This window comes from Ctenopharyngodon idella, chromosome 6 (assembly GCF_019924925.1).
Source record: "Ctenopharyngodon idella isolate HZGC_01 chromosome 6, HZGC01, whole genome shotgun sequence".
Classification (NCBI taxonomy): domain Eukaryota; kingdom Metazoa; phylum Chordata; class Actinopteri; order Cypriniformes; family Xenocyprididae; genus Ctenopharyngodon; species Ctenopharyngodon idella.
In genome coordinates, this window is record NC_067225.1 from 4,809,880 (window position 1) to 4,824,327 (window position 14,448).

Here is a 14,448-nt window from a genome sequence, read left to right on the forward strand (position 1 = left end):
TGGGTGAGCTACAGGAACTGGACACATGTTCCCTTGGTTTGTCTTGTACAGAATGCAACATTACAGGCTGAGAAACAGGCATTGCAAACACAACTGCAGACCTTGCAGGTGCAGTCAGATGGGTTGCAGGCACAAATAATTGCATTGCAACAGCAGACGGCTTCCCTGCAGGAGAACAACACAGCACTGCAGACACACAATGCACAACTGCAGGTAAGTCACATTAAATTAGGAATCCTGCCTTATATGCAATATAGGTATTATAAAACTTTCTGTTCATCAAAGACTGCTGAAAAAATTGATCACTGTTTCCACAAAAATATTAAGCAGCACAATTGTTTTCAGCATAAATAAGAAATGCAATAAGAATAATGATAAGAAATGTTTCTTGATCACCAAATCAGCATACAAGAATAATTTCTGAAGGATTATGTGACACTGAAGACTGGAGTAATGATGCTGAAAATACAGCTTTGCCATCACAGGAATAAATTACATTTTAAAATATATTAAAATAAAAAACAAAGTTATTTTAAATTGTAATAATAGTTCAAAATATTACTGTCTTTATTGTATTTTGGTTTAAGTGGAAACCATTTTAGATCAAATCAGTCATTGGCCTATCTTTGTCCTCCTCAATCTCTCCTAGGTAGAGAAGTCCACTTTATCTTCCCAGAATTCCTCTCTCATGGCCCATAATGAACGGCTACAGCGGGAACGGCAGAGTTCTGAGGCTGAGAGGGAGGGTGCAGTACGGGAGAGAGAAGACCTGCGCACCGTTAATGAACTTCTTCTCCGGGACCACGAGAGATTGAGCGTCCTGCATGAGAGACAGGCAGCAGAGTTGGAGGTGCTCTCCCACAGGTACTCAACAATGGAGAACAGTCACCGAACACTGGAGATAGAGCACAGATCACTGGAGGACAGGTTAGTACACATAACATAAGCTGTCTTTACAATGCCAGGTTGTGATACTGATTCCCCTTACGAAAAAGAAGTATACTTCAAGTTTATTTTATCAAGTATACTTAAGTAAAGTTCAAGTATATTTTTTAAGTATACTTTATGTAGAAAGTATACTAGTATCAATGTACTAGTAGTAAACTTGTAAGTGTACTATTTTAATACCGCTTGGGACTAAATTGGCCCAAATGAAGTATACATTTAAGTGTACTGTAAGTGTAACAGTAGTAAACTTTAAGTACGCAACTAGTTCACAGCTACGTTTCTCATTTGTACTGCATCTGTACTACAAGTGAACTTATAAGTATACTAGTTACTTATAAGTTAATACTAGTAGTACATTTTTAGTATATGAAAGTACACTTTGAAATATACTCTCAGTAAACTACTAGTTTAGTGCAGTTTAGTATACTAGTTTTCTTTAAGTGAACATGGCATTACACTTATAGTTTACTTTTTATATATTATTTTTGCACTTTAAGTATACTACTATGTTCCTATTTAGGTATTATTTATACTTGAAATACATTTAACTGTACTTTAACTCTTTCCATTTTAAAAACATTTTATTCTAGCTTCATGAATGCTTTTTTTTAAATCAACACTTAAATGTGGGTAAGTTTTATTTTTTTAAAAAAGGAAACATTTTAAACAAAAAGCTGAGAAAATTGCATTTTTGTCAAAGACTATGTGCGGATGGAATTCAGAACGATGATCAAACACAGGTGGAGTAGATCAAGTCCATAAACACCCCCAAAGCTTCATAGTCCTCATTCAGTAACATTAGGCAGTTTTGATTTATATGCTGTTTAATGTTTGATGATCGCTTTATTTTACATTTGCGTGAGTTTTCTATCGCTTGTTTCAGCTTCTTCTCCTGCATTTTGATCTGGAGATTCTGTACTCTTTCAGAAGATGCGTAACAGCGCCCCCTACCGTACAGCCTGAAAATTCAGTCAATGGCGAGAAAAGAGTGAAGTAGATTTGAAGTAAATTCCTATGTACACTACCATTGGACTAGCCTACACAAAAATTCAGATATTCAGAATTAGGAATATATCTGTTTTCTTTATAAATCAATATTTTCAAACAATGTACTTTTATACTATACTTTTATAAATATACTTTTAAGTATATCTCGATCAAAAGACTGAGTCCAAGTAAGGCCAAATATACTTAGACTTTTCTGTCAGTATAAGTCAAGTATACTTAAGTGCAATTTTAAGTATATTTCTCAGAAGTACATAAAGTATATTTCTGAGAAATATATAAAAAGTAGACTGAAAGGTTACTTTCTTATTTTTAGTTTAAAAGAAGTATACTAATAGCACACTTGAATAAACTTCTTTTTCACAAGGCTCAAAATTCTGCATAAAGATAACTTGAATGTGCGAGGTTTCCAGTGTCAACTGCTTCCAGGTATTTTAGACACAAAAACAGTCCATTATGCTGCTTGATATTATCACAGCCATATCCCCCTGTAACCCAAGACTGATTGCCCACTGAAGCTAAGCAGGAATGAATCTGGTCAGTACCTGGAAGGAAGACTACCTGGGAAAACTAGATTGCAAAAACATTATTTATGCATTGTTCATGGAACGTTTTTTTTTTTTTTAGATAGACGTTTGTTTTAGATAGAGGTTCATCATATTTAAATGATACTACTTGTTTAAGAATGTTTAGAGAACATTTAAAAGTAATGTTTCCATAATGTTTGTAAAATGATCAAATTAAATGTTCCCTTAACGTTTGCAATAACCAAGAAAATTTTTTTTAAAAACATGACATTTTGAACGTTCAAAGAAGAACACTAAGGAATAACGTTTTCTTTAGCAACTTTAGCAAAACATTCTTAGAACATATTTTTGTTAACTGGGTACCTATAGCTGCTAATGAATCAAAAGTCTCTTCTAGTTCTATGTTGCAAAATAAGGAGGATAATAACACAAAAGCATTTAATACAATTATTATTGCCTCTGTGCTGCATTAAACTTTTGTACATGACAAACCCTTTTTGTGGTGTGTATATATATATATATATATATATATATGTATATATGTATGCTTTAGATAAGCAAGTGCCAGTCACCATCAAATTATGACATGTTTACATTTACAGGTATAACACGCTACTTCAACAGCGTGCTCAGCTGGAGGGGTTAGAGAGAGCTCTCAGAGAAGAACAGCAGAAGATGCAGAATGAAATATGCACAAACAGGAACACAACAACAGAGTGCCAAAGACTCAGAGACGAGAAAGACTGGTCAGTGCTGTGTGTGTGTGTGTGTGTGTGTGTGTGTGTGTGTGTGTGTGTGTGTGTGTGTGTGTTTCCTTGGTTCCTTGGTGTACACCAAGTTCAGAAAAAAGCTGTCACAATAAATGTAAAATGGCAAACATTATATTTTAGTAGATTAGTGTTAATCTACAGTTATAAAATTAGCTTAAATGTATAAATGTTAAAATTATATATATATATATATATATTGCCAAAGGTTTTGGGACACCTGCCTTTACGTGCACATGAACTTTAATGACATCCCATTCTTAATTTGAAATTGTCCAAAATGACTTGGTATGCTGAAGCATTAAGAGTTCCTTTCACTGGACCTAAGGGGCCAAGCCCAACCCCTGAAAAACAACCCCACACCATAATCCCCCCTCCACCAAACTTTACACTTGGCACAATGCAGTCAGGCAAGTACCGTTCTCCTGGCAACCGCCAAACCCAGACTCGTCCATCGGATTGCCAGACAGAGAAGCGTGATTTGTCACTCCAGAGAACACATCTCCACTGCTCTAGAGTCCAGTGGCGGCGTGCTTTACACCACTTGGATGCAGGCTTGGATGCAGCTGCTCGGCCATGGAAACCCATTTCATGAAGCTCTCTACGCACTGTTCTTGAGCTAATCTGAAGGCCACACGAAGTTTGGAGGTCTGTAGCTATTAACTCTGCAGAAAATTGGCGACTTCTGCGCACTGTGCTCCTCAGCATGCGCTCTGTGATTTTACATGGACTACCACTTCGTAGCTGAGTTGCTGTTGTTCCCAATTGCTTCCACTTTGTTATGACAGTTGACCGTGGAATATTTAGTAGTGAGGAAATTTCATGAATGGACTTATTGCACAGGTGGCAACCTATCACGGTACCAAGCTTGAATTCACTGAGCTCCTGAGAGTGACCCATTCTTTCACAAATGTTTGTAGAAGCAGTCTGCATGCCTAGGTTCTTGATTTTATACACCTGTGGCCATGGAAGTGATTGGAACACCTGAATTCAATGATTTGGAGGGGTGTCCCAATACTTTTGACAATATAGTGTGTATATATATATATATATATATATATATATATATTAATAAAAAATAGTGCAGTATGCTGCAGTTTACAAATCAGCATCCAATATTCCAGAGATATTTAATGAAAAGAGCATCGATGCTCACTGTGTTCCCTTACCAGAAGTTTTGAAGCCAACTCACCACACATAATGACACGCAAGATGTTTTTTAAAAAACAAACCATAGTTTGGCATAAACATACATCGTTAGACAGGTAATGAACAATTTAGCTAACATTTATAATAAAGTTATGGCTGAAATGTTGCAGAGATATGTAGAAATCAAAGTATTTATCATAATATACTTTTGAATAACATAAATAATTAACATCAGAAAGATATCAGTTCTGCTGTTGCTCATAAAATACCAGTAGTGATGTTGTACATCGAGGATGTTGCCAGAAATAGAGCCATCAGTGTCCCAGTGTGTCAGGGTCCTTACCAGTGCTCGAATTCATATATGCATAGGGAGCTGATTGAGACCCACTCAAGGTAACAGAAGAAACTGAAGCTAAACTCAGGAAACAAGAACATACAAACTAAAAAAAAAGAACAGAAACCGTATGAAAACGTGACAATGGTGACATGGCTTTATCATTTTGGAAAACTCCACCAGCCCTGGTCGTGTAGTGATAAATGAAGATTCATGTCTTCTTTTATTATTTGCACCAAACATTGTGCTTTGTCCTCTACCCAGGCTGAATCAGATCTACCAGAAGCTGTTGGCAGAGAATGAGGGACTTCAGGTTGAGCACAAGAGCATAAAGAGCCAGTTGAACTCAAGCAAACTGGAGCAGACACAGCTGGAGTCAGAGCTGTCCAAACTCAAAGAGCAGAACCAGCAGCTGGAGATCGCCACTATTAAACTGACCAACCAGTGTGAGGTATATAACACCCTTTAGGCATTGTCATTCAAACAGAGCAGAATGTTTTTAGAAGATTTTACTTCTAAAGATTTTTACATACCTGCAGAGCATATCATTGTCCAGGCTGGTTTATGCTGGTTAGTGCCAGTAGCAACTGGACAAAGTCTTGCCATCACCCTAACTTTGTTGCTTCTTAAACAAAGCTACTTATTAAATACTTTAAGTCCATGATGAATCACCTCCTTTTGTGTGTCTGTTCAGTTGCTGACCCAGCTGAAGGGGAACTTGGAGGAAGAGAACCGCCACTTGCTGGACCAGATCCAGAGCCTGATGCTGCAGAACCGGACCCTGCTAGATCAGACTATGGAGAGCAAGGACCTGTTCCATGTTGAACAGAGGCAATATATGTGAGAAACATTTATTTAGTAAAAGAGTAAAAGACAAAACTGTGCAAATCTGCCAAGCAGTCATTCTCAAATGGCCAAAGTTATTTATGCTTAGGATAACCCAATAATTTTTTAATGCGAAGACAAATCAATTCCCATATTTTTGTTGTTGACATATAAGTCTTTGGCATTTTAGCGCAAATTCGTCTGTCGCTTGGTTGAAGCCAAATTACGCAGATGCCAATATGGGAAGGTTGTTTGGCATTCCCTCATCCTAGAAAACCATAAACAAAAATATGCAAGGTCAAAAAATACAACCCAGATGACAATAAATATGGGTTGACTTGCAGATAAACATGGTTTGTGATGAACACTATATATTTTGTGCAGTGAATTACCAAGAGCATGAACCCATCGAAATTTAACAGACATTTAGCAACTAGTATTGTAAATATTCCTATTCAGCATATGCCATGTTGATGGTTCATGGTCTGATATTAATACATTGCAGTGTTTTAAAAACATTTGATTATTCTTTTTCTTAAATAAACAACATAAATGTAAAATCTGAGAACTTAAGAAAAACCTATTAGGAACCATCACTTTAGAGCAGCAGTTCTCAACCAGGGGACTGGGGCCCATTAGAGGGCTCAGGATGACTTAAAATAAAACAAAACAAGCATTAAAATAAGTTAAAACAACTAAAAATCAAGATATTTCTTATTTTACTTTTTACCCATCAACAGCTGGGTAACCAGCGTTATTTTAGTTAACAAAACTAAAACTGTAAATAATAATAAACTTTAACTGAAATAAAACTCATTTGATTTCAGATAGTTGCCAAGGGAACATTTCTCATTTTCATTTAGTTTGTTGATGTAATAAAATGACTAAAACTGAAATAAAAAATTAATGAAAACTATGTAGACATATTCTTTATAAAAAAAAAAAAAAGCTAATAAAAATGACAAAAAACAAAATTACTAAAACTTACAAAAAATTTAAATGTAAACAGAAAATATAAAATAAAAACTAATACAAAATATGAATAAAAACTATAATAGTGTCTAAAAAATATAATAGTATAATAGTAATACTAAAATAACACCGATTCTCACATTCATGGACAACCTGTATATATGAGCAAGCCCAATTTTAAAAGTGTGATTTGTAGACCTTGGATAGTCATGTAAAGTAATAAAATCTGGAAAATTCACAGGGCCATTGAATATTGTTGTGGACAATAGGTGTCAAAAGTCAAAAATGGTTAAGAAGCACTGCTTTAGAGCACAGTACAGAAGTTTATGGCATGTAAGCGCTGTACTAACTGTACTGTATTTTTGACAGAGACAAACTGAATGAACTCAGAAGGCAGAAGGAAAAGCTGGAAGAGAAAATCATGGATCAGTACAAGTTCTATGACCCATCGCCTCCACGCAGGTACTGTCTAATGTGATGTTAAGAGAGGCTTCTTGTATATATTAATAAAATCAAGATTATGTTTTTATTTATCATGTTTTCTGTCTTTCCTCAAATTGTTACTCAATGAAGACGAGGCAACTGGATAACCCTGAAGATGAGGAAGTTGATGAAGACGAGGGCTCGTGATCAGGAGCACGTCCATTCTCCAACTCTCCGCTCCGAGTCATGCGAGGGTCTGGATGACCTGCGCTGCCATGACAACGGCTCCTTCGTGGGTTCTCAGGGCTCAGAGGAATCTGCTCCCAACTCCCTTAATGGTGACACCCTGTCCCCCAAGAGGAGCAGCAGTGAGTATCACCTCAGTTACATGAAATTGTCAGAGTCCAATCATTCCAGCCAGGAACATCCAGAAACAAGCCATTTAATAAACCGCAAACCCTTCATCCCAACATCCCCAGGTCAGGAGAGTGAGAACAGAATAGCATGGAGCAGCCAAGTAAAGTGTAGTAACTCACCCCAGAATCCGCTGATTAGAAAACTCGTCAACTTCTGCTCCCCAAGCCCTTGGCGCCACAGAGCACTTCAAGAGGAGTTCAGCTACTCTAATTAAATATTTATGCAGTTATTTGATGTATGTTTCCTGATTTATTTCAAGTCTGTGGGTCACGTCTTTGGTCCTCCATTCTTTTCCACACTGTTCAACACAAATATTTCTGTAACACTTTACAATAATGTCTCATTTATTAACATTAGCTAATGCACTAATATGAACTAACAGTGATGAGTTACAGCATTTATTAACCTTTATTATGTTAGTTAATAAAAATTTTGTTTACAGTGCACTAATGTTAACTCGTACCATTTTAGATCTTGTAATGTAGTTAAGTACTGTTAATAAAAAAAACCTTATTGTAAAGTGTTACCAATATTTCTTGTGTTTTTAAGGGGGTCATATCATGAGGAATTAAATGTTGCTTGAGATAAAAGAGAGAGAACATAATGTACTTTAATTTTAAGAACTCAAAATTCTGACGTCAGAACCTGAACCATTAGGGATGTTTCCAGGGATAAAATTCTGTCATTTACTCACCCTCATGTTGTTCTAAAACTGTATGAGTTTCTTTCTTCTGTAGAACAGAAATGAAGATGTTTTAAGAAGTGTTTTTGTCCAAACAATGCAGGTCAATAAGCTCCAATTAAAAAACTAATTTCATAAGTGGAAATATTGTATAATAAAAAAAATTTAATATTGAAATTACCTCTTTAAAACAAGAAAGAAAGAAAAGATGTCGTAAAATCATAAAATCACAGAGTATTTAACAAAATGTCTTAACATTCCAAGTAGGTATGTGTCTGTGGTTATGTGATTTCAAATAATTTCCTTCTTTCCTATGAAAGCATTCACAAACATTTGTATTGTCATGTTTTTCCTCCCTCGTTTTTTGTCTTTATGTTTTCCGTTGTGGTGATCAAGTCTGCGCCCTGAAAATGTTTCATGTTAAGCGTAACAAACCAAAGGATAAAGACAAAGTCAACTCTCTCTTCCGCCGATCTCTGTGTAAGACCTCACATCGTGTCTTTCCTGTAATGGCTGTGCCTTCCCTGTCATTGCTTTTTTTTTTTATACATGATGCTTTACATCATAATAGCTTGCCTATGAGCAAAGCCTTTTAAAAGTAAATCAAGGCCTTTTATTCTTCAGAGAATGAGAAAAGGATAATGCAAGATAAATGCTTTGACTCCCTTTAAGACAAATGCTGCCTCGAATTCAGCCCCATAAACGTCATCTCATGTCATCGTCATCTCTTGTCATGTTTCATCTCAGCAATGAATGACCTGCTGCAGTCAGAGGGATGTTTGGATGAGGACTCCAGGCAGCAAGAAGATCAGCTAGAAGAGCAAATTATGCAGCATACCATTGCCATTTCAAAAAAACACTCCACATCATCATCATCATTTCAACCCTACTCTTCCATAGACAATCATACAGCAATCTGTAATCAAGGTAGTAAGTCAAAACTGTACATATCACAGATATTTGCAGTTCATCTGTCATTAATGGTGTTTGTAACAAGCATCACTATTAATATTGCTATACTCATACCATTTTCTCACACGGTGAAAAAATATCACGGAGCAAAGAGGACTGGCAATGCGCCGACAGACAAGACAGAGCAGGTTACTTTTGATATGAAACAAAGTCTCAGCTTTCAAATCCTGTCAATTTTATTTTAAACAAATATCGTTTTGGCGCTCTTCAGTGTGGCGTGACCGTCCAATCGCTGTAGCACCTCAGTTCAATTGGCACATGAATGGATCTGTGTTCCTCTTTATTACTAGTTATAGCACCAAACAAACATGAATGAACATCATAAGGTATGTTGAAAGATACAGTACAGCTTACTGAATTGTATCATGTCTTATGTAATCGTTCAATGATTGTTTCAACCGTGGAAAGACGTGAATAAAACAGCTTGTGAACAATATGTCACGTAAAGCCATTCAATGACCATGTTAGCTAGAAAAATGAACTCTAGAGAGGACCATTTTGCTAAATATATGCACTTTATTACATATTTATAATAGTTTTACTCATATTATTCAAAAAATGTTATAACATTATTATAAAAATAGCATTATTTTAATTGTAAGAATGAGTTAATTTTAACCTTTAATAATACCAGCTGACAGGTTTCCCTTTATGTTTACAGCATTAGTTGAGAGAGATTTGTTTCCTTGAGAAAAATTAACATGTAGGCTCTGTGTACCTGATATTTAGCCAAATGAATCGATGTTTAATCAAGATCAGAATTGAATGGCAAGCTTATCCATAACTCTCACTAAACTCAAAAGTTGGCAGTCCTTCTAAAAACCATTCAGAACAGCTTAACAAAAGCATAGCAAAACCTTGGCAGACCAGAACACCATAGCAACCACAAAGCAGCATGTTAAAAACCATTTAAGACTACTTTAGTAACTGCATAGCAGCCGAAAACACCATAAAAACTACATTGCGCTTGATAAAAACCATTCAGAACATAGCTACACCTTGGCAACCCAGAACACCATACACTTAGAACACTTTAGAAACGGCATAGCATTGCCATGGAAACAACCAAAACACCATAGCAACCACATAGCAACATTAAAAAAAAGACAATAAACACCATAGTAACTGCAAAGCAACATCTTGGCAAGCCAGAAAACCATATCAACATGCAAAAAACACTCAGAACCCCTTACGCTGCATTCACACGGTGCGTCGGCGTTAACGTTTCTCATTTACTTTGAATGGGTGACGCCATGCGTTGCCGAACTGAATTGTGGGTTCCGTCGCGTCGCTTCACTCGCGTTGCATGCGGCAGAAGTTTAAGATTTCTCAACTTTTCAGGCATCAGCCAATCAGATCACAGACGCTAGCCAATTGCATTCATGCAACACCGGAAAGTAATGTGATTGGCTGTTGTACTATGACGGTCGCGTCAGTGCAAGCTTCAGACACGCCCTCCGTCAAGCGTTGACGCCGATGTCACGTGTGAATGCAGTGTTAGCAATTGCATATCACCACTTTGGCAACCCAGAACACCATAGCAACCCCAAAGCAACATGCTAACATCAACTTAGAACACTTTAGCAACTGTACAACAACACCCTGCTAAAATTCAGAACACCTTAGCAACTCCATAGCAATGCCCTGGTAACCACCAAAACATTCTAGCAATATCCTAAAACCACTCACCTTAGCAACTGCATAGCAATGAACTAGCAACCACCCAAACACCGAAGCAGCCACATTGCAACATGCTAAAAAACACTTTTAGAAGCTGCATAGCAGTGCTCTGGCAACCACCCAAAACACCTAGTACCACATAGCAACATGCTAAAACCACTCAAAACACCATAGCAACTGCATATTAACACATTGGCAACCCAGAACATCATAGCATCTACATAGCAACATGCTAAAAACCACTGCATAGCAATACCCTGGCAACATTTTGGCAACCAATAATACCCGAGTACCATTTCACTGCTTTGGTGCTTCACTGTTTTGCAAAATAAAAGTCACTTTTCAACTTGGCCTCTAAATGTGTTCACGCATTTGTCCCTTCAGGTAAAGATTTTCAAGGAGACACAATTCCACCAAGTCTTGCAATTGGCGCAGAAAGCCAAAATCATGGTAAGAATATATTGGTAGACCAAAAATAGCTTTCTGAGAGTTTTATGATCTTGTTGAACTATAACTTCCTCTAATTGACATGTTCAGCTGGCCTGAATGGCAAATCGAGTCGTGCTCCTAGTGCGAGCAGTGGTGAGTTCAGCGTGAGCCTGGAGAACGAGGCCTGGTCCAGTGATGGCAGCCCCCTTCCAGATCAATTCCCGTCCAACCGGCACCGATTCAGTAACTCCCCTTCACCAGCCCGGCCCAACCACGAGGAGCTCAGGCAGGGTTACTGCTCGTCAGGGAGTGCGGTACGGAGGTCTAGCAGTGGGAGATCTGCTGGAGATCGTTCAGCACAAAAGCTGGACAAAGCAAGCATTGGACTGTATAAAACTCAGAGCGTGCAAAGTACAGAGTCTGATCCTAAACCTGCTCTCGAGACACAAGGGAAGTCCTCCTCTGTATCAGGGTGTTTGAACTGCTTTGCCACTCCAATGAGAAGCCCCAAAACGGGCCAGGCTCTGTCCACTTTACCCCGCGCCAGCTGTGTCATCTCCACGTCAGAGGGCAACAGTCGCCGTGCCAGTGTCCATAGCACTATGTCAGTAAAGTCAGTGGGATCGGTGTCAAGTAAGAATGGCGCTGATCCTCATATGACTCATCCTGACCACAGTGACGAGGTTTTAAAAGGAAGCCCTGTCTTGGAAGAGGATAACCGCCAACCGGAACACCTTTTTGATTCAGCATTCACCATAGATTCAGTCTTTACAAACACAATTTTCAGCGAGTCAACTTAAGGTGATACAAAAATATGTTCTAAGAAGGTTTTGCCAATGTTTATATTAAGTTCTGAAAACATTATTTATCTGATTGTTCTCTGAATGTTCAAAACATCCAGTTTTTTAAATGTTTTAAAAACATTTTTTTCTCGGATATGTGAACGTTAAGGAAGGATTCCGTTTTATCATTCTGCAAACATTATAGGATACTTTTGGATGTTTTTTGAACATTCTGAAACAAGTAGTAACATTTAAACAAATGTTAGATGAGCATCCAATTAAAATGTTTAAGAAAAAATGTTTCATAAATGATGTATAGGCCTTATATGTAGCTCCGCCCCTTTTCAGCACTGCACTCGTTGTGTTCTGTCTTCCGATTTATATTTCTACAGCATGAAGGTAAGATCTTACAGATTTATGAATGAACCGCCAGTTTTAAAATCTTCCCGGTCTACTGACATTTGTTATGACACCCGCTTCAAACATTACAATGCTCATGATAACATTCGTCAACTCTACAATAAATCCACTTCACCAGCTAATTACTCTTCGACAGTGATGCCATTGAAATATACAGAGCTTCCGCAAAAATTTAAGTTCAAACACAAAATTCTTAAGATGGCTGTGCGCTTGTTTCTCTGGGACACAAGGTTTATAAATAATGTTTTTGTGCTAACATTTCAAGAACGTTATTAAAGACCATATAACTTTGAACAAATATTCTATTAACTTTACTGGAAGAACGTTTGTTTATAACTTTGAGAGAACCTTGCCGGAACATTAGCCAAAGTTCTGAGAATATGCCCTTTTAGCTGGAAGTTAGGAAAGGTTTTCAGTATGCAAACACTTCTGATGAAATCAGTTGTGACTTATTTATGCCAGCAATTTATGCACTATGATTATGCCATCTGAGGTGTATTTAGGCATAATCAGTCAGGAAGCAGCCAAGAAACAATCCTTGACTTTGAACAATCCTTAACTACGACCCTTAGTTTATCTTGACATGTCTTGGTTTGGTTGAAATATTTATTTTTTCCCTTATCAATCCTTATTTTGTTTCTGTTCTTTTTTTAATGTATTTTGTATTGTTTGTGTTTCATGTGTTAAATGTTCCCTTTTATTTTTTTTTTAATTATATGCATGAAAGTAAAAATAAAAAGTAGGAGTCCCTCTGTGCATGTAGCATCAAAACTGCTGTGGTTCATTTGTTCTGACTACTGTATATTACAGTCATTTTCCTTTTTTGCAGAATAGAAGAGCAGAGAGTGTTTTTTTGTTGTTTATTTTTAGCTGAAATGCACCCTGTATTTGTTAAAACCAGTAAATGTATCAGAGTACCTGTGTATCTTGCTTTTTATCTAATTTTAAAATGTTTTCCTTCTAACTTAAGAAAACTGCAGCTTTGTTTGCTCATATTGTGGTGCTTTGTGCTCATGTTTCCTACATTTATTAGCAGAAGTGTTTGAAACATAAATAATTTAAAAAAAAAAAAGATTGTACGATTTTTTGATGACATAATAAAAATTACTTTACTATGAGACAAATGTGATTTGGTAGCTCAGAAATCCTCATTTAAATGTCAGTACGTCATATTGGACACATTTTGTTTGTATCTGAAGTACAAATAGAAATCCACATCTGCAAAGTATTTTTTCTTCAATAATCCCACAAGACTGTGATTGGTTCGTCCAGAGCAGCGCTGAGAAAAGTAACAAGTACTTGCTTATTCGAGATTCAAGTATGATTTTTTGGCATGGTAGAAGGCTTTACATTGCCAAAGCAATGGTAACATTAAATTAGAGAATTTAGAGGGGAAAAAAAGTATACAATGGTTTCAGAATGAGAATGAGGTTGATTGCCAAGTAGTATGCTAACACACAAAAAATTGTCTTGGTGAAGAGTCCAGTACACAGAAAAAATAAATAAAACATATAAACACACCTAGGCAAATAACAAGATGTATTTACACAATAGAGAAGATATGAAATATACAAAATATTTATGTACAAAAAGATGTTAATACTGTTTTGGGTATTACACATGTTTTACCACAAATGTTTCTGAGCATTTTATGCATGTTTACAGTTAATTTTATGCTGACTTGTAATCCGAAGGTCGCGGGTTCGAGTTTCAGTAACGTTACTGGCAGGAAATGTAAGTAAAACATTTTCAGCTGGTTAAACTTAGAAATGAAAGTTCACCTGCTGCCTTAAAAATGTGAGTTAACTCAACTAAACATAAGTTAACTCAACTTGAAGATAATCTTTGTTTCAACTCACAAATAATCAAGACAATGCATTACTTTAAGTTTAAATTTTAACTTAAAGTAATGCGTTATCTTGACTATTTTTGAGTTGAAACAAAGCTTATCTTCAAGTTGAGTTAACTCACATTTTTAGGGCAGCAGGTGAACTTACATTTCTAAGTTTAACCAGCTGAAAATGTTTTACAGTGGGGGAGAGTGAATGAACAGCGCTCTCTTCCACTCTCATTACCCACAACTGAGGTGCCCTTGAGCAAGGCACCTAACCCCCAA

At 36.8% G+C, this 14,448-nt stretch overlaps 1 protein-coding gene across 4 annotated transcripts in view; it reads left to right on the forward strand.

Moving 5' to 3' along the window:
- Window positions 1–13,450, forward strand: part of ccdc88aa (coiled-coil domain containing 88Aa) — a 37,504-nt gene extending 24,054 nt beyond the window's left edge. Inside the window, exons 17-27 of one of the 4 annotated variants that reach the window (XM_051898180.1) lie at window positions 52–213; window positions 650–927; window positions 3,083–3,226; window positions 4,995–5,181; window positions 5,425–5,570; window positions 6,897–6,989; window positions 7,101–7,318; window positions 8,446–8,529; window positions 8,797–8,976; window positions 11,086–11,151; window positions 11,239–13,450. In XM_051898180.1, the coding sequence (XP_051754140.1) occupies window positions 52–213; window positions 650–927; window positions 3,083–3,226; window positions 4,995–5,181; window positions 5,425–5,570; window positions 6,897–6,989; window positions 7,101–7,318; window positions 8,446–8,529; window positions 8,797–8,976; window positions 11,086–11,151; window positions 11,239–11,930 (2,250 nt within the window). In that variant the 3' untranslated portion in view covers window positions 11,931–13,450. Of the gene's footprint in view, window positions 1–51; window positions 214–649; window positions 928–3,082; window positions 3,227–4,994; window positions 5,182–5,424; window positions 5,571–6,896; window positions 6,990–7,100; window positions 7,319–7,429; window positions 7,597–8,445; window positions 8,530–8,796; window positions 8,977–11,085; window positions 11,152–11,238 lie in introns of those variants that run through there. The other 3 variants (XM_051898181.1, XM_051898182.1, XM_051898183.1) reach the window with 3 other exon arrangements.
- The last annotated feature ends 998 nt before the right edge of the window (window positions 13,451–14,448 follow it).